This window comes from Scophthalmus maximus, chromosome 10, assembly GCF_022379125.1.
Source record: "Scophthalmus maximus strain ysfricsl-2021 chromosome 10, ASM2237912v1, whole genome shotgun sequence".
Classification (NCBI taxonomy): Eukaryota; Metazoa; Chordata; class Actinopteri; order Pleuronectiformes; family Scophthalmidae; genus Scophthalmus; species Scophthalmus maximus.
In genome coordinates this window covers 13,511,047-13,530,624 of record NC_061524.1, presented here as the reverse complement: position 1 = coordinate 13,530,624, position 19,578 = coordinate 13,511,047, and the positions used below count along the sequence as shown (strand labels likewise).

The 19,578-nt window shown below is 44.9% G+C and overlaps 2 protein-coding genes across 3 annotated transcripts in view; one reads left to right on the top strand and one right to left on the bottom strand.

The window, feature by feature from the left end:
- The first annotated feature begins 386 nt into the window (after window positions 1-386).
- On the top strand, window positions 387-10,849 carry phf3 (PHD finger protein 3). Of its 2 annotated transcripts, XM_035605483.2 has the most exons (16): window positions 387-597; window positions 1,720-1,970; window positions 2,322-2,423; window positions 2,513-3,851; window positions 4,096-4,372; window positions 4,770-4,812; window positions 6,212-6,326; window positions 6,437-6,593; window positions 6,702-6,818; window positions 7,018-7,140; window positions 7,246-7,387; window positions 7,500-7,686; window positions 7,775-7,922; window positions 8,034-8,123; window positions 8,298-8,493; window positions 8,591-10,849. In XM_035605483.2, exons 2-16 carry the CDS (start codon window positions 1,736-1,738, stop codon window positions 10,324-10,326), a joined length of 5,007 nt encoding a protein of 1,668 aa, XP_035461376.1. In that variant the 5' UTR covers window positions 387-597; window positions 1,720-1,735; the 3' UTR covers window positions 10,327-10,849. The 2 variants fall into 2 exon arrangements, with proteins under 2 accessions (XP_035461376.1, XP_035461377.1); XM_035605484.2 differs by lacking the exon at window positions 1,720-1,970 and having other exon boundaries at window positions 391-597.
- A 134-nt stretch (window positions 10,850-10,983) lies between these two features.
- eys (eyes shut homolog) overlaps window positions 10,984-19,578 on the bottom strand; it is a 137,912-nt gene continuing 129,317 nt past the window's right edge. The window contains exons 43-49 of the mRNA XM_035605482.2: window positions 18,274-18,456; window positions 17,032-17,198; window positions 15,908-16,052; window positions 13,874-14,048; window positions 13,506-13,678; window positions 13,227-13,388; window positions 10,984-12,407 (exon numbers count right to left, since the gene is read on the bottom strand). Coding sequence (XP_035461375.2) covers window positions 11,215-12,407; window positions 13,227-13,388; window positions 13,506-13,678; window positions 13,874-14,048; window positions 15,908-16,052; window positions 17,032-17,198; window positions 18,274-18,456 — 2,198 coding nt within the window. The 3' untranslated portion in view covers window positions 10,984-11,214. The remainder of the gene's footprint in view (window positions 12,408-13,226; window positions 13,389-13,505; window positions 13,679-13,873; window positions 14,049-15,907; window positions 16,053-17,031; window positions 17,199-18,273; window positions 18,457-19,578) is intronic.

The window sequence follows — 19,578 nt, the reverse complement described above, 5'->3', positions numbered from 1 at the left end:
CTGTGTCTGTTGTCTGTTGTATGTGTCAGTTGTCTGTTGTATGTTTCTGTTGTATGTGTCAGTTGTCTGTTTTCTGTGTCTGGTGCCTGTTGTCTGTTGCCCATGTCTGTTGTATGTGTCTGTTGTCTGTTGTCTGTGTCTGTTGCCTGTGTCTGTTGTATGTGTCATTTGTATGTGTCAGTTGTCTGTTGTATGTGTCTGTTGTCTGTTGCCTGTTGTATGTTTCTGTTGTCTGTTGTCTGTTGCCTGTTGCATGTGTATGTTGTCTGTTGCCTGTTGTATGTGTCTGTTGTCTGTTGCATGTGTCTGTTGTCTGTGTCTGTTGTCTGTGTCTGTTGCCTGTGTCTGTTGTCTGTTGCCTGTTGTATGTTTCTGTTGTCCGTTGTCTGTTGTCTGTGTCTGTTGCCTGTGTCTCCGCTGCCATGCTCCTGTAAACACAAGCCACGTGACGAGCTCCGCTGCCTGTCAGGGGCTTCGCGGCGCTGGGGGCGAGAGACGGAGGAGTTAGTGGAGGAAGTTAGTGAGGAGCAGCTGTCCGTCGGTGCTAGCATGTAACCTTTCGGCGAGTCGGATACGGCACCGCAGCGAGGGAGACAAGTAAGAGCTTTTGAACATAACACCTACACGACCCCAGGTGTTTCTTTATTGTCCGACGAACGAAGCGTCGCCGTAGCTGCAGGCGGGCTGGTGTTTCTCCGAGCGGCGCTCAGGCTACAAACAAACTTGGTATCCAGGGCCTGTGCTAACGCTACCTAGCTCGCCTGAATGACAGATTTAGCATCGAGCTGTGCGACTAAACCTTTACACACGTGTGTCCGACACGTGCCACCTTCCCCGGCACGTGCGTGTGTCGATGTAAATGCCGTTTGTGTAAACTCTTCGGTTTGAAACGGAGAGAGTCGCCGTGTGTGGAGACTTCACCCCCCAAGTTACTGTTAGCATGCTAACACGCATCACCAGCGCGCCCCGCGGCGGCGGTTGTTGTTAGCCGTCGCGTTAGCATGCTAACTAGCGAACATCTCGCTCGGTCACAGGTGCTCGGTGGTTTCACGTGGACTTCAGGTTCCACCAGGTGAGATTTGACCAACTCGCCGGGACATTCGCACCAGTCCGAGTGAGGGCGATGTGTTGTGTTTGTTCGTGTGCTGCTCGTGTGTTCCGGCCTGCTCCGGTCGTGCAGTTGCAGGGGATTTTTTGGAATCACTGTTTACTTTTCCGATCGAATAACGTCCCTGTGCACAGGGGCGCAGAAGTTGTCGAACACTTATTGACATAACAAACACGCCAAGCGTGTGAGCAGTGCACAGCGTCGGGCCATGTAAACACCGATGAACCACAGAAAGTGCCCAAATAATGAAATCATCCGGAGGCCAGCGACGTTGGCTGATCGCTCTGTAGCGTCGCCAGCTGGCGGGGCAACCACGACCTGTAGGCACGGTTATCAATCAGCTTTAATGTCGAGTGATCTGTCTGATTCAGCTGATATCCACTTCACACAGGAGTGCGTTGCTCTGGTAGCACTGTACTCTCCGGTCGGTCGCCATGTCACATCGATCGATCTTCAGACCTCGGAAACCAGTGAATGTTTGCTCAGATCCTCGGTGACTGATGTGCGACCGGGACGTCGCGCGTGATGCATGAGATCTGTATTAAAAGCATCGTTAACATAATAATAACCTTGATCCAAATGGGCTTCTTGACTGTGTTGTTCTGATGCAGGAAGGCAGCAGCATTCATGGATATTGTGGACACCGTGAACCACTTAATACCCAGTGACCAGTTGGATGACTCCCTGACAGTAGGTCAGAATTTGGAATGTGAGGCGGGTAAAGAGTTAGCGTCCGGACTGCGACTGGAAGATTCACCGAAGAACATGCTCAGTGACAAAGATCCCATGTTTGGAGGTGCAGGCTCTCAGTTCAATCTGCTGGACAATGAGGACACTGCGTTTCCGGGTACTGGCTCCACCGGTATGTCAACAGACAAAATAGTGAATATTCAAGTGCAGACTGACTCCAGTGTTTGATTAAAAAGCAGTGGCTGCTTCACGATAGAAGACCGGAGAACTTGGTGAAAGAAGTTAACAGCTTGCTGACATTATTAATCAGCAGCAATGGTTCTGATCAGTGACATATATCTGTACAAATTAGATTTAACGTGAGATATTCAAGCAGGGTTTCATTTAAGGTTTTTATACAAAAAAATATGACGCAAAGAAATAAGACAATGCTTGATATCATCATGAATGTGCCTATGATTGTTAAGTAGACTATTTGCCCCCTCATACGGATCCACATTTTTTTTTTACCTGTTTTTGTCAGGTCTCGGTGAAATTTCGGGACCCACGGGTGTCAGCAGTGAACTGACTCCTACAGAGACCACACAAGACAAGAGTCCTGTTGGCGGGCAGAAGAAACGTACACGTAAGTTGCTGCTCGTCACATCCAAAATCTTTATACCAGAGATGACGCGAGTGACACACTTTTCCATGTTTTGCTTCTTGCTGAAACAGAACACAGTGGTGACCCACAACCTGCCAACACATCCACCGACGCCATGAGCCGAGGACGACCAGGAAGGAAGCCAGCCAACAGGCTGAAGAACTCGTTTATCATCGACAAAGGAGTCAAAGGCACCCAGCTAAAGAAAGAGTTAACTCTGGGAGGGCGCATCAATGTTAATGACCTTGATGGTGGATTATGGCTGAAACCTGCGGTTGTATTGAGACGACTGACGGTTACAATTGCGGGATTCAAGATCGAGTTGCTTCCGGGTCCCTCCTATACACAGTGCGTTGATACAAGCCAGGCTGCGTGCTTCGACGACGGCATAGCGTACAGCGGGGACGTAAGTTTTGCCGTATTGCCAAACGATGCCGTCACTGTACAGAATCCCACAGCTGAGAAAATCCCGGGTGTACTGGAGGTGGAGGTAACTGAGGAGAGCACAGCCGATGATGTAGCCCTGGGGCTGGGCCCGTATGTGAATCCTAATGATGTGCAGACCTCCAACGGGACATTAAAAGGGAGCCCCTGCACACAAGAAACAAAGCTCGACAATCAGAGTATTCCTGGAATGCAAAAGCCAGTCGCCCAAGAAAAAGACGACACAAAACAACCCCAATGCAACGAGAACAACAGAACGACTGATAGTAAGACTGAGGGTAAGGAAAAACAGCAGAATATGGCCAAAAATCTTCTTAAATCTAAACAAGGACTGACTCCGAACAAGCATCAAGACTTGGTTTCATGTAAACCAAGAACCACGATCAAAGAGCATAAAGTATCCCCAAACCCGCCATCAAAATCCATCCAAAAGTTGTCTGACCTGCACAAAAATCAACCTCTAAAGGAAAAGAAAGACATTGCACCATTGAAAAGACCTGCAGAAAACACCCAAAGTGAGCATGCTTCTAAAGCACAAAAGATACAGGGCACGGGAGATGGTAAAGTGAAGCCAAAAGTGTCAAATCCACCTAGCTCAGGGGGGAAGAAGAGCCCATCGTCTGGCAGCCGCGTTGGTGATCAGCAGACACCAACCAAACACACTCCCCCTCCCAACAGCTCCAAAGTTGAGACCGCTCAGCCGGCGCCTAATCGTCCGAGCCACGTGGTAAAAACGCCCGAAGAAGCAGGGCAAGAGAAGCCCAAACTGAAAAAGCCAGAAAAGATCCTGCAAAGACTGAAGAGCAAAACCACAAGAAGCATCTCTGTGGATGAGCCGCAGCTATTTATTCCAGATAACGCTCCTGTTGTGAAGAAGGAAACGACGGAGGAGCAGTCTGCCAACAGTGAGACCGTGTGGGATGGAAACAACTGCTGTGGCTTGTGCAAGAAACACCACAATAACACGTAAGTGTTGCTCCTTACCTCCATATGAAAGGCATATTATTATGTTGGGACTTTGACTTAACTAGTGTATGGTCATTTTGCATGATTCGTGAAGAACTATGAACAGCATTGATGGTTCTTCCACTCTGAAGAGCATGCAATATTGGAACAATTACATCGAGACCTGACAGCTGCTTTATGTTCTTTCTAACCCCTAACCCAAAAAATGCAAACACACCTTTAATAACAGCGGCACTGTGTCTAGGTTCATGGTAGGCTGCGGTCGCTGTGACGACTGGTTCCACGGCGACTGCGTTGGTCTCGACCTGACGAAAGTAGGTGAGATGGAGGAGGAGGACCAAATGTACGTTTGCTTGAAGTGCTGTGAAGAGGAGAGCCGGAAGGTGGAGCCGGAGGTCCAGAGTCCGGCCAAACCAGAAGTTCAAGAAAAGACTGAGGTACAGGATCACAAGCTGCCCCCCAAGCCCAGACCGGGACCTTCCCAGACACTCACATCAGGGGGGGTCAGACCAGTAAGAAAGGTGAGCACTCTCGCCATTGCTTCTTTATGATAAAAACATTTTGACCCTGCAATTTACGAAATTCAAAACCTTTACATACAACAGAAATCTTGTTTTCCCCCCTGCAGATAATTGATCCTCTGATATTAATCATACGAACAAGGGTTTGTTTTTTTTTGCTTTGAATTTGCAGGAGGCTTACACATGGGTGTGTGGTTGATACAGTGTATTCACCAAAGTACAGGACATTTTCCTGCACATAAAACTCACTATGAATTATTCATTTTTGCATTTGACTGAGGGTTATAATGTCATATTTTACTTTTTTCAAATTTGAATTTTGTTGATATTTTCTTTGTCAATGGCCTGAAATATTAATAATATGACTAATGGGCTTTTCCCACTTCTCTCAAACTAGGATCCTGACAGAAGGCACTCTGCAGATGCACCTTATAAAACAGGTATGTTATTACAGTATTGTAAACAAGAATACATGGAGACAGCAACAGGTTGAAGACTTTATTAGACCTTTGTACTACCAGTTCAGATACAAGTTTCAAGAACAAATATACTTCAGACATTAATAAAGGGCCGTTAATCATACAATAACAGTCAAACGTTTTATAAGACTTACATTTTAAAAGCTATTATTTAGATTTACATAATTCAATGTTTCAATGTTTTTGAAAATTGGTTCAGTAGTTTTTGTGTAATCCTGCTGACCAACTTAAAAACACAGTTCAAAAAACATAACCTCCCGGTAACTAGGGGTTAAAAAAAAGTTCATGCTAACTATCTTGCAGAGGTTCCCACAAAAGCTTTTTCCAAAGGTTCTCAGAGGGCTTTGGGGCTGTCTGGGTTTCGGGGGGGGGGGGGGGGGGGGGGGTGTTGAAATTATTCTTAATTTTATAAAGTTTTTTTCCCTCATTAAATTCCAACAATGCGATATAAGACGACAACTGATGCATCTTGGTACATGCACTCTTTTGAGTGCACAACAGATTTGATTTATATTGTAAACAGAACTAAACATTATTTCTAGAGCAGTAACAGTAAAGTTTACTACAGCAAAGTCATCATACACAGACCATATCTCTCTGGAAACAAATCTAAAATGTCAGACAAATAAATAATATATCAAAATACTGTGGGAAGTTTAGAGAGAATGAAGAACACAGACCTCGGGTCAGTAGCGATTCCTCTGTCTAGTCCTCTGTTCACCTCCCTCTGCTGCTGGTTTGATCTCAGACTCGAATTAAGTTTACAAGAGTTTGCTTCCTTTTAAGATTATTGGCAAACTAAAATAAACGGGTTGCACAAAATAAAACATGTATACGAGTCTTATGAAACCAAATATAATACTGGAATGCTACAACTACCCACACGCTGCTGACGGGACTTTTGATATTTGCAATATGGTGGCACTTGTAGATACACCACATGAAAAGCAGTGAGTGTTGGGGTCATTTCAGGAGTCGATAAATACAACAACAAAGAGTAGTTATAGGATAAAAGATTCTTAAAATAGCTCCAGTGTTTTTCAGTTGTTGGTGTCTGCTTCCACATTGGGACGCCAACGTCAGTGTCTTCTTGCTGCCCAACATACTTTGTCTACATACTGTTGTGGTCAGATTTGTGAACGTTATCTACAACTTTCTTTCTTTGCATTCTTTGTTTATTACAGAAGAAAATCTCGTAATCATTTCTTAGATACTAGATACCAGTTTTTCATATCAGCTGTCTGTGAATGTGACATTTTTGTATCTAGACTCTGCGTTGAATCTTTACTACTCTATGATCCTAGTGGTCACAGATTTCCCCTCACCTGCTCACTAGATATTGTCATCCTGTTCCTCACAGGCGTTCAACTGAAACAAGAGACGAAAAGTAAGAGTTCAGCTTCAAAGAAACCTGTGTCCGTGGAGGCAATCAGGCGGAGTGTGCGTGATTCTCTAAAAGAAATCCTTACACAGAGGTAAGTTTTCATAATTTAACGTAAGAATAAATGCAGAAATTAATTTTGCATTCAAAGTGTTTTTATTGTAAAATGTGCAGCAAAAAAATGTGACACTTTCTGCATTTCAGGTTGAAGGAGTCCGATTTGAACATCTCAGTTGAGAGGGCCTCTGAAGTGGCAAAGAAGACAGAGAGAGAACTTTTTCACTTGTATAAAGACACTGACAACAAATATAAGAACAAGTACCGGAGCTTAATGTTTAACCTCAAAGACACGAAAAATTTTGTAAGTACCTCTTAAAATCAGACACGATCCCCGATGTCAAGAGTCTCGTTTTGCTGTGAATGTATTTCCATTTTCTTTATCTTTATTTATTGTGATTGTTTTCTCCAGGTTCTCTTTAAGAGGGTTCTCAAAGGGGACATTTCACCTAGTAACCTGATTCGAATGAGTCCTGAGGAACTGGCCTCGAAAGAATTGGCTGCTTGGCGACAGCGGGAGAACCGACATGTAAGTGATACTAGTCTTAGTTTCTTACAAATTTTATTGCATAAATGTATCCTGACAATTTACAGTAATTCACCTAATAGTTCACAATAAGTAGGTTATCTAAGTTTTTTTGGTAGTTTTAACAAAAATATTTGGAGATATAGTCTTTACAGATGGTTGTAATTTGAAACTAAGAGCATTACATTCCTCATTTGTACAGACAATTGAGATGATTGAAAAGGAGCAAAGAGAGGCAGAGAGACGACCCATCACCAAGATCACACACAAGGGCGAAATTGAAATCGAAAGCCAAGAACCAGTGAAAGCGCCTGAGCCTGCGGAGGTAAGGGACACGTCAAATATTACTCATTATATTGCATTAATACATACGTAGGTAAAAGAGGGTTACACGTTGGTTTGATTTTTTGTCTTTCCCCTTTCCTCTCAGCTGGAGCCTCCTGCCAACGTGACTGAAGTCTCTGCCGAACCTCCAGACAACCCGGAGAAGAAAGCGGAGAACAAGACGGAGAAAGACACTACCAACCAACACAAGTCTCATTTATTTGACCTACACTGCAAAATCTGCACAGGTAAACCCTGAGAGGAGCCATAGTCCGGAAGCTCTGTCTGTTAGCAAAACATATTTCAATATATATCACCATCCATAGTTACAGACTTGTGCCTATCTTTTTCTTCTATAAGGCCGTATGGCGCCCCCTGTGGAGGAGGCGGCGACCAAAGTGGTCAAAGTTGCCACGACCGTTGTCAGGAGACAGTCCACCAAATCAGAGGAAACAAAAGGCACAGCTGCGCCCGCACACGAAGACGACCTGCACCTCAGCGCTTTGGAGGAGAGCTTCAGAAACGCCCAGTCAGGCTTTGAATCGAGGTGAGGCGTCATTTCAGACACTCTGCGTGGTTCTGGCATGTTGCCCATTTTTACCACATCACCCCACTCGCTGTTAACTTTCTCACAGGTCAGATACCGGAGCTGGAAGAGAAGGCGAGGCCTCTTTCCTTTCCACCCTGAAGTCACTTTGGCGAGGATTCATCCACATGCCCGCTGTGGCAAAGCTAGTGACAAGAGCCTTCCCCGTCTCAGGCATTTTGGATAATTTGACCGAGGTAACGTGGATAACCACTGAATCGTTTTATTCTCTTACTAAAATCGTTTTCGAGTTTTCATAGCTGTTGTTAATGTGCTGTTGTTAATGTTTGACCCCACCCACCCAATAGGACCTGCCGGACAGCATTCAAGTTGGCGGGAGGATAAGTCCGCAGATAGTGTGGGACTACTTGGAGAAGATTCGGGCAAGTGGAACTAAAGTGAGTTTTTGGCAGCTTTCTTTCTGCAATTTAATATAATGCATTTCATTCATTGAAGGTATAATGAGCAGGGTTTGTCGTTTGCTCAGTTATTTTGTGTAACCTAGTCCCACTCAACACCCTTTGTTCTTGGACGGAAGATTTTAATGACACATGCCTACTATCTCATTACAGGAGGTGTGCCTGATTCGCTTCTCACCTGAGACTGATGAAGATGAGATCTCCTACACTCTTCTGTACGCCTACTTCAGCAGCCGTAGGCGTTTTGGGGTGGTGTCTAACAACCGGAAACAAGTGAAGGACATGTATCTTATTCCACTGGGCGCCACGGAGAAAGTTCCACACCAGCTTGTTCCCTTTGATGGGCCAGGTAACCTGATCAAATGATGATGAATTATTCTCTTACTAAATAATACAAACGTTTATGATCTTTTAAACTTAATAAACCTTTTTTAAAAATTTGACAGGTTTAGAGAACAACCGTTCCAACCTTCTCCTTGGACTCATAATTCGCCAGAGACCAAAAAGGGATTTTCTTCCAGTGGACGTGAATGAAACTGGGAGGATTATTCCTGAGATCCAGCCCATCGCCGTTTCCACGAAAGAAACCAGAGCAACGGAGGAGGACGAGAAACTGTTTCTCTCTTCTTTAACCGCCACGCATAAAAAAGAGAAGGACAAACCACTTGACCCCGCCGAGGCTGTCGATGAGCCAGTCACAGAGGCTTTTGAAGAACCGTCTGCATCAGAGGAGACCAACAGTCAGGAGTCACAAAAACCACTGCGCTTTCTTCCTGGTGTGTTGTTGGGCTGGGGTGGAGAATTACCACCTCTGCCAGATGTTGGAGGACTTCCCGCAGCAGCAGCAGCAGCTGACGACACCCCGAAGACAACAAAGCCACCCCCGAAGACTGAGGCATCAACTGGAAACTCGAAAAGTCCAACAGCTGCTGCGCCACGAGATCGCTTTGTCATCAAGAAGAAAGAGGCTAAACTTCCGAAGACTGAAGTGGAGCTCTCCAGCCCAACTGAAGCATCTCCTGCTAACAACTCGTTGGGAAAAGATGCGGCGGTGGTGACCCACGCTGCGCACATCTCTCTGAAAGATAAGCCTCCAGATGTGTCAACTGAAGCCTTCCTGGCGAGCCTGTCGGCTGCGCCGAGTGGGACTGAAACTATCGGCGCTGCCCCGGCCATCAAAGACGACGCTGGCCTATCGTCTGAAACTGAAAAAGGAGCGACTGAAGGGAATTCTCTGTCGCAGTCAAAACCCCAGGCTGCTTCGGATCACACGACTAGCTCAAAACCTCCTCTAAGTGGAATATTGAAAAAGTCCTCCGCATATTCCAGTGTGAATGAAGTCAAAACAACGGCGCTACAACAAGATAAAGTCAGCCCCCCAGCTCCTCCGAGTCCTAAACCTGTTCCTGTGTTGAGCAGCGCTAGAAATGAGGCAGTCACAACATTTCACCAAGGATATTTACAGCTTTCTCAAGCCAAGAACAAACCTGAGGAACAAAACCAATATGCTCTTCAATCGTTTCCCCGTAAGAAGGAAGATACCGGCATGTCCGAGAGTGGTGCCGCTGGCAGTCCAGCGGCATGTCCTCCCGCAGCACAGGAACCACAGGCAGCACCCGCTTTCCCAGCATACAACAGCGCAGAACCTTTCCCACCGCAACAGCCTCAGGTACTCTGCAGCTACGACTACCCAAGTGGCCCCACCACTCACACGTTCTCCACCCCAAACGCCCAGGACGAGAATCACAGCACACCGTGGGCTCAGGACGGCACTTCAGATGTTCCCGAGCTTCAGTCGCAGTACCCCGAGAGTTTCTCCGAGCATCCTCCGTCCCTGGCCAAAGACCACAGGCGTCCAGAGGAGCGATACAGTGACCCGTGGGAGAGGCCGCGGACCACCGAGGACAGGGACCACCACGGGCGGCACGGCCACCAAAAGGAGTCCCATCACGGGAAGAAGAGCCGACACCACGAGCGGGAGAAGAAGCACGAGCGCGGCCACGACGACAAGCACAGAGACCGGAGCCGACACCACGGACACTCGGAGGACCGTCACGCTGAGAGGAGGAAAGAGAGGCACCACAGTGACGAGCACGGCAGCCGCCACAAGGACAGACACAGACACAGGCGGGACTCGGATCACGAGAATGGACGGAGAAGTTCAAAAGACAGTTTTTCATAGTTGTCTTTTTGTTTTTTAAAGCAGGGTCGTGCTACAATGATCGTTTGTTTGATGTTTTATACGCCAGTCTGCAGATTCTGTGACGTTTTCTTCGTAGAGGTTCCATTTTGTTACACAGCCAAACTATCATTTCAGAGGGACTGTGAAGATGATCACTGATGGTCTTCAGACCGAGAGGAACTCCACATCAAATTTTTAAAACCGTTTTATCTTATATGGAGCTGCCGTACTGACCACAGATGATCAGCAGATGTTTTTTCCGTCTGGACCATTTGGTGAGAGGTTTCAGTTGGAGCGTTTTGAATGAATGTAACGGAATACATTTCACTGGACGGTGGCTCCACAACAGCAGCTTTGCTTTTTGTTTTTCCAACTTAATTTTAAATTGCTTAAATATTTTATAAACTTACTTTCTATTGAAAAAGTATGTACATTTTGGCTTGTATAAAATAGAGATCAAGTGTGCCTTTGCACTGTGTGTTTATGTACAGTTCGTAATAAAGCTAATCCTCTTTTTATATTATTGTTGATTATAAAAACTTTGTGTCTCTATATCGAAGGTAAAAACTCCACCAGGATTTTGAATCTACTTTTGTGCTATTGTTATAGTTTCAGACAGGGAATATAATTTATGGCATATGACTTGTTTTCGTTTTCCTTCTCACAGCTGTGATTCAGACGATATACACATGCCAGCAAAAGCACTGTAATCCATAAAAAAAAGAAAAGTCGGATGATAACTGAGCTATAAAGTGTTGAAGAAACAAGTAGTAAAATATAGTTTAGTGTGAACTTTCCTTTTGAAAAATTGGATCCCAACCGCTGCCAAGATTGTGTCGCAAAGGGAATTTTCAACTATTGCAGATGCGAGGAGTCACACTCCCGCCGCTATTCATCCCCCTCATAAACATTAAAACCTTCACTGTCTTGGAGAAACGGCAGCGGCTTGGTGTCTTCAAACAAATAAACTTTTCCGAGATTGCCTTCGAAGCCCTTTGAGAACAACCCTGACGTGACGATCGAAACGTACCTGTGCAATTCAAACCCTCCGAAGTAAAGCTGGCCCCCGTAGTTTAGGGCCACGTATCGCTCAAACGGGTCCAGGTCTTCAGACAGGATCCTCTGACTGTTCAGGAACACCTGGATGACGGTGCTGTTCAGAGATATGGAGACGTGATGCCGTTTATTGCAACACAGTGTGACATTTCTGAAAGTCAATGGGGGGAAGAGTCTCTCTCCGAGATTCACCGCGATCTTGAGGCGGCCGCTCTCCAGTCCGACTGCGAGGTAGTCGTCGTCTTCCTGCTCGGCCTTTCCCATCCACGCGATCAAACCGGCGTTCGAGCTTGCGCTGAAGCTGAAGGAAACCTGCGTGTATTTTAAATTTCTAGTGTAGTATCTCGGGTCCCGGTATTTAACGTACGAGTTCCCCACGAACCTGAGGGTGTCCGTGGACATTTCTGTGTCACAGTATTTCCCTCCCCATCCTAAGGGGCAGATGCAGCGGTATGAGGTCACATTGGACGCGGCGCACGAGGAACCGCGTTTGCAGATGTTGTTTGCGCAGCCTACGGACTGGTTACACACAGAGCCGGTCCACGACGGAGGGCAGACGCACTCGAATGAGTTACTTCCTGTTGCCCTGCAGTGACCTCCATTTTGGCAGACCTTGTACCCACAGGCCGTCCCATCCCAGTCGCCGACGTTTGCTCCACTCACTGCCCCCTTCTCTGTCAACTCAAGCTCTCGATCGTTGAGTAGAAGTTCTCTCACGCCGCCGGTGAAGCCCATTGGTTCCCCTTCAGTTGCGTCCGTGGAGACTAAACTCAGGGTGGACACGCCTCCGACAAAGATGTCCGTGGTGACGTCCAGGGTGGTCATCCCCTCGGACACGTTTTCCCTGACCTCCTTGTTATCCAGGCGGAGGAAGCCCTGGTGGCCGACTCGGCCTGCCCTCACCACGTGCCAGGTGCTGCCGCTTGGGTCCACCTTGTCAACAGACTGAAGGACGTGGGTGCTGTCCCCCAGGTTGTATCGCAGCTGGACGAACCAGGATTTCAAGGAGAGGCAGAAGAAATCTCCTGTAGGGAGGAAATAAGAGTATTTCACAAGAAATACATTTAAAGAAAAGTCGGGTTTAAGAACCTTCATTTGAAAAGCAGGACAACATTTTTTCCTGTTAAAACAACCTCCAGATTCATCTTGTTGTGTCCAGACTGGGAACAACTGCACTGAAGGTACAGTAGAAAATGGTTCTTGTTTTTGTTATTTTGGTGAACTGACACAAATTTTCACTTTAATTTCCACCACAATGCTGCTTCTTGAGCTGCCTGACGTTCACTATAATCCCTTTCACTCACATTGCAAGTAATAGTTAGAAATAATGGCATTGATGGCAGTTCAGTTCAGGTATCGATTTAAAAATACTGTTACTACTATAACATACTAGTAGTATCAATACACAATATGTTACCAATATGCCTCAATATTTTGCCCCTATTCGCCCTGTGTACATAGGACCTTTACACCACTTGTTCTGTATTTTTATATAAATATTGTTTTTATCAGACTTAGTTTTCATGCTGAACCTTTTTTCAACTGCCTCAGGGCTGTTACCTCTGTTTTTTGTTTTGTATATCTTTGCATTTTTGTACTTTCTTCATTTGTGTACTATCTATCTATCTATCTATCTATCTATTTTAGCATGAATCTTTTATAATATTGCTGAAACAATGATTGCTTCACATTAGTGTCAAGACATTGATAGAAAAATAGTGATCCTGGTGCTCACGTGTACACACACACACACACACACACACACACACACAGACATTCTGCACCGTCAACATAGTGTTTTCCTCATTGACATAAAACTACAAATTGAATTGAACCGTCCTCACCAGCTGTGGCACTGAGGTGCTGTGCAGTGTAGACAAGGATGCCATCCGGTGACAAAGGTTGGAACTGCAGCTGCAACACGGCCCTGTGTCTGATACTCACTGGTCGGAACGACATCCAGGAAGACAGGTTGCCGCTGAAGAATGGATCACTGATGGTCACGGCTGAACATGCAAAACATTAACAGCGGTTAAATAATTGAACAGTGAGGCTCTGGTCTCATCACATAAATGAATAACATGCGCAGTCTAATGACACAGTTGGGGGTCAGCGGCGCAAACCTTTCTCGCAGTGGAGCCCCGCAGTCCCCAGGGGGCAATGGCAGGTGTATCCATTTGGGAGAGGGATGCATTTGGAGCCGTGGGCGCACTGAGGAGGGGGGGCGTGCTCAACGTCACACACGGACACGGTCTCGGAACAGAGAGCTCCCTTCCATCCAAACGGGCACCGGCAACTGCAGTCGGACAAAGTCAGACGCGGTGAAGAGCATGTAAACACTGTCCTTTCCTTTTGCTATACTTATATACACAGATATACACAACATAAGAGTTTTTCCGGTTCATTCCACTGACCAATGAGTCCTTCGTGTGGGATTTAGTAAAATGCCTATAAATAAAAAGAAAACGAATCAAACTTTTTTTTTACTTACTACACAGACGAGCCGGAGTCTACACATGTCCCTCCGTTGCTGCAGTGAATATGAACACACGGCGTGACTCCACACTGACCCACGCTGCGCCCGAAGGCTGGATGTCCCGCAGGCTGTCCCAGAGCTTGGAACTTTCCATCTCTCCTTGTGCGAAACTGCACGTGAAAAATGCACCCTGTCAAAAAAAACATGACAGAGGATTACCAGAGAAACAGCACACACTAAAATGTGATTACGATCAGTATTCCGTCTCCTACTCAAATACTACAGAGGAAAACACATCTCATAATGTGTATAATATCAGGGATATAAATATATGAACATAAAAATACATAGGATAAATCTGTAACTCTTCAATTTGAAGGAATAAAGTCTCCGTAGGTTCACGACCAAGATTTCAGAGGTTTATAAATCCAAGTTTTTTCCCCTCGCCGTCATGCATCTCCCACATCATATTTGCTTTTTTGCTTTCATAATTAAATTTCCTCAAGACAATATTTGCTTTGGCCTGTACCTGCAGAGCACAGGGCCTTCTATAAATACAAGGCCTGAGCACAAGCCTCATAGTCATCTGCACAGGCAGACTCCCTTCTCTCTGCTGCATTAGTCACTGGCATAAACAGGATGCAGGGGAAATGTCATGCTCATTCATGAATATTCATGACATGATGCTGTCTACTTGGCAGACGCGAGTGATGGTTTGCCGTGCTGCAAACATAGACCTTCGGAAAAAGTGAAGCAGATTCATAAGGAAGATTAGAAAAGCTGGTTATTTTTGTTTCGGCTGCAAACACCGACTCTCGTTGGACAACCAAGAAACCTGAAGCAGCTAATTTCTGACACTTTTAAGATATAATGTGGAGTCAATTTGTTTTTGCGTTGGACATTTCCTTGCAAAACTTTCTACTCTTCTCAGTCGGAATAATATTTTCTGCAAAATTCCTGTGAAAACATTTTAAACACAAATTCTAGGGTATAAAAAGTTAAATTAAAAAGAAATGAAGAAAAGAAAATCTAACAAAATGACTGGATTAAAGCAGGATAAAACCATAGCTTTAAATAAACAAGCTTGTGAAAAGCAAACTTCCCCATTTCTTGTTATTTGATCAACAGCTTAGATCGAGTGACTGATTTTTTCCCCCCTTTCCTTCCCAGCAGCCACAGTTCCTCCTCTGCCACCTTTCCACAGGGGAGTGTGGATCTGTTGATAACTGGGAGTGAAGTGCATTATCAGTGTGTTCACTGCCAGCCATCATGATTAGGGCTTGAGGAAGGTCACACAGATCTGATTAGACGCTCATGAGTTCTCATTACACCCCGAGCAGAAAGGTTATGGTTCCACCAGTGTCGTCTGGCTCAGGTAGTGTTTACCAATACAGCCGACTATGGCGCTGTGACACAACGTGGGGCAAACCGATGCCGCAGCTGATTTGATTTCTGAGGGTTTATTTGGTGAGCGGAGAGATGGATTACATGATGATAAATAAGCAAACGCACAAAATCGCTCCAGCCTCGGAGCATAAAAAGCGCTTGTTCACCTCAAATGGATATGCCGTGACATTCATAATAACTAGCTTTATCGCTATAGTGCAGGGACCGCTGAATATGGTTATGATGATATTCATAGCTGTTGTCACCATTACGGTTATGGCAATTTTGCTCCACAGCACCGCACATTAGCAGACACAATGAATGCTCTCCCGGATGCGTCCCTGCACCTGAGAGGGAGAGAGCATTAATGATGCTGATGATACAAAGATTATGTGCCTGGCAACCTGGTTCAAACAACTTATCAGCGGCGGAATATATTTGCAGCCGACACACAACTGCACGGGGAGTGAAGTCATTAAAAAGGTGCAGATACAATCAACCCCTCGAAGCTCTGTTCTGGCCTCATACACGGTCTGAGCCTGTAACTCCCTTTTCATTACACACCTTCCCCTCTGCTTACAAAGAGACAGAGATCCTGGGAGAGGAACTCTTCCCGCAGACAAGCAGTGTCGGGCTGTAATGAAGCCGTAGCGCAAGTCTTACCCTGAAAGCCGTGACGGAACCTGGAGCCAAGTGGCAGCAGTTCAGGGGTGTACTCATTATATCCACCTACAAAGAGCTGGTTGAAAACACCGAGGCCCACCAGGGGTCCCGGAGACGATCCTGTCCTGTTGCGTTGACCATTAACCTGAGGAAGACAGTAAAATGTCAGTGGTGAAGCTGGGGTCTAACATCTGAAGGCGTCAGTGTGGCAGCACAATTTCTAAAAAAACAAAAAAAAATCTGCCGAAGTTGCCTAAATGTACAACCTTAAATTGATCACTGAGTTATTCACTCTGTGCACACTTATTAGTAGCTGCTGCTACAGAATAGTTCCACACTTTCGCCTCTGGACACACTGAATTCTTCGAGGCACTGGTTCCCCAGGGATCTCGGTGCTGCGGGTAACTCAGCAGCATCCCACTGCGCCTGCTGATTTTTCAACCAAACTTACATTAGGAGTGAACATCCTGTTCTACCGGACCACTGGAACGAAAATGAGTCGTTGGTACAAGCAATCAGAGATGTGTTCCAAGAAAAACATTTACCTCACTATAAAACCATGTACCAGCCTACATCTGCAACACCAGGGAGGAAACACCTATGGTGTTTGTTTGTGTGTGTGTGCATCGTAAAATATATAAACTTTGTACAATATATAGTCAGGCGACAAAGGAAAAGAAAATGGCTGACATTTTTGAGTGGTAAGAGGGAACAAAGAAAGGCCTTTATATACAGTATAATGTATATCAGCTACATACAGTCTGTCTAAACTACCCCACTGGTCCTTAATTCATTATGTACATTAGTTTACCTTTAAACTCATATATATATATATATATATATATATATATGCACTGTTGTAATACAGTACTTACTGTGTGTAATAACAAAGGTGAATCTGATCTAACGTAAAGTGACATATAGTGGCAAACATAAGAAGTTCAACTAAAGAGGTCATTTTCCCTTTCAGATCGTTTCATTTGAAGTATTTCCAGAGGTCTTCAGTACTTAAACCTTACTACTTGCTCTCCTTGGAATTATCACTCAGCACATATGTGTTGACAGCATGTCGGCATGCACAATATATTTATATATATTTTTTACTTTTCAAATCATCAAATCACCTTCAGCCACCCTGTTTTCTTGGACCTTCCGAACGTGACAGTGTGAATGTTGACGCGGTGGCTCAGTCGATCGCTGACTACGGTTGCGACACCGGATCCGAGGTTGAATCTGTGCACAACTCGGCCATTTCGTAGTCCCAGTACAAGGAAGTCATCACCATCATTTCCTGGAACATGTGGGGAAAGTTTTCCATTAGCTCAGCGGACCGAAAATGTATGATAAACAACATTTTGCACTTAACACACTGAAAAACACAGTGGAAAACATACATAAAAGAAGATATATATAGCAAACATTTAGAATAAATAATACAACTGTTTGCTAAAATATGACATGTCCATGCCATATGTTTTATTATATACTTTGACTCTCCTTGTTCAATTTCATGTGAACTGGATCACTGGCATGAAACGATGAGCTCTGCTCCGTCCCTTGTCGGTGGTGATCAAAGACGCCACTTCGTTAAACCAATGATCATGTAACGCGTTCGAACTCCATCTATTCTATATTGTTCCTTTGAATTTGTACCATAACCAACAGTGCTGCTCCCCTCTCCTGACAAGTGCTTCATTATTCATATTCCCCTTGTTTTGTTTTTGCCTCCACCATGATGAATTGTATTCTCCCGGGAAAACAAATGCAGAGGATTCACAGGACTTCTTATTTTTTTCTCTCCCTTTTTTCCCCTCACCTCCCTTTGATGAAATACGCTGGTAACAATGACAAGGTGGTTACCTGCTACCAAATCTGACCCCGCAGAAAGGAGATTCTAATTTAAAGTGATGGCTGCTGACAGCATCACAGTGCACCTACGCCTCGGAGTCTGTTTAAGGCAATTAGCTCTGATACTCTTTGAGATGCTGGGCTCACGTGTTTATTTTATCCCAGCTTTGGCAACATGCTCCTTTTGAGAGTCAAGAACAATAACAGTTTGGCTGGAAATGAACTAGGAATGGCAGGAAGACTCATCATTCATTTCTAAAAAATCTGCCGAGAAAGAAAACCCTGGGGGAATCCTCTTGATTAGAGGATCTCAGAGAGTGGAGCTCTATTAGACGGGCACATTACCATACGCAGCGGGTGAAACCTCTCAAAACGGCAATTGCATTTCTTTTAAAATCCTTAATGAAGTTTGACATCTAAAAATCCAACTAAGGAGACGTCCCAGGGTTGTTTTCCTCTTCTCATTTAACCGTGTGAATGATCTTCAATTGCTGTGCAGGTGTCGGGGTGGAGCTCACCTCGTCCTTTTTGCCCAGCGAACAGGATCAGGTTGTCCTTCACGGCAGACGAGTTGTCGGCGAGAGTGAACTTCAGCTCGAACTCGTAGAAGAGACTCAGGCTCGGGACGGGGGAATAAGCCACAAAGGAGGTGTAACCGAACTCATCCCTTCCGCCGAATCTGGCACGAGTTATATTGATGGCTGCAAAAACAAACGGACACATTTTCAGCACATTCAAAGGATGGAAAATGGGAGTTAGCAGGTCTGAATCGTCATGTCCCTCACAGATTACCAAAAGATGGCACTATTGCTTCACAACACACACTTCCCATAAGGGGAAAGTGATTTTTTTTCTCCCCCCTTCTGGATGCTATTAGATGATGACCTGTTTTCAAATGCTATCACCTCTTCAGTCCTTTTGTATTTTCATTAGTGGCTGTTTAGGAAGGACTTCTGGCATGCAAGCGTTGCTTCATACCCAGTGATCACAAGGGTAGCACAATAATCCAAGTGATTAATTTATAATCTCAGGTTTACTTATTCACAACGCATGGCTGATTCAATAATGTTCTCTCATGTGTTCCGTCGCAGCGTACCCATCCACTTACACCGGGGACTCAATGGAAAATCATTCATTCATTCTGCAGGATGCAATTTGGAATTCATTCAAAATAAAATGCCAGTGTGTGCGTGTGCGTGTGTGTGTGTGTGTAACAGTGAGGATTCAAACTCTGCTCTTCTTCACTGGGAACACCTTGCATATTCTCCTGCAGCGCAAGGCGATGTCTAAGAGGGGTTCAGAGCTCCCCTCTGCGACTGCCCTCAGCTCTGTTTGGCTGCTAAATTATTAATAAAGCGAGAAGTGCCTCAGTGTTATCATTGCTAGTCTGGCAGAGTTGCATTTGACTATTGTTTCAATGAATGTGCTGCAGCCAAAAGATTATTTGTTAAACTGCACTGAGTTTGAATTGATCATATACATGATGATCCTTTTGCTCATGCAATAACAACTGAGCTATGCTTTTCCCACCTGTCCAGACCAGATATGAATATTTGAGCCATCATTACAACATTAAATTACCTTGAGGGTGTTTATGGTGGGCTATTTACTCTACCGTTGAGCCCATTGTACAAAGTCATTATCAGAACTGACCTCAAGTGATACCAGCCAATTGTCGATGACCAGGAATTCATTAAAAAAAACCCATCTCCTACCAATATGATAGTCAGTTGTTTTACAGTGCATACTATTTTATATTTTAATTTCTTATCTATGTCATATTGCATAATGGGATGTGTGGACATAATAACACGAACTGTACT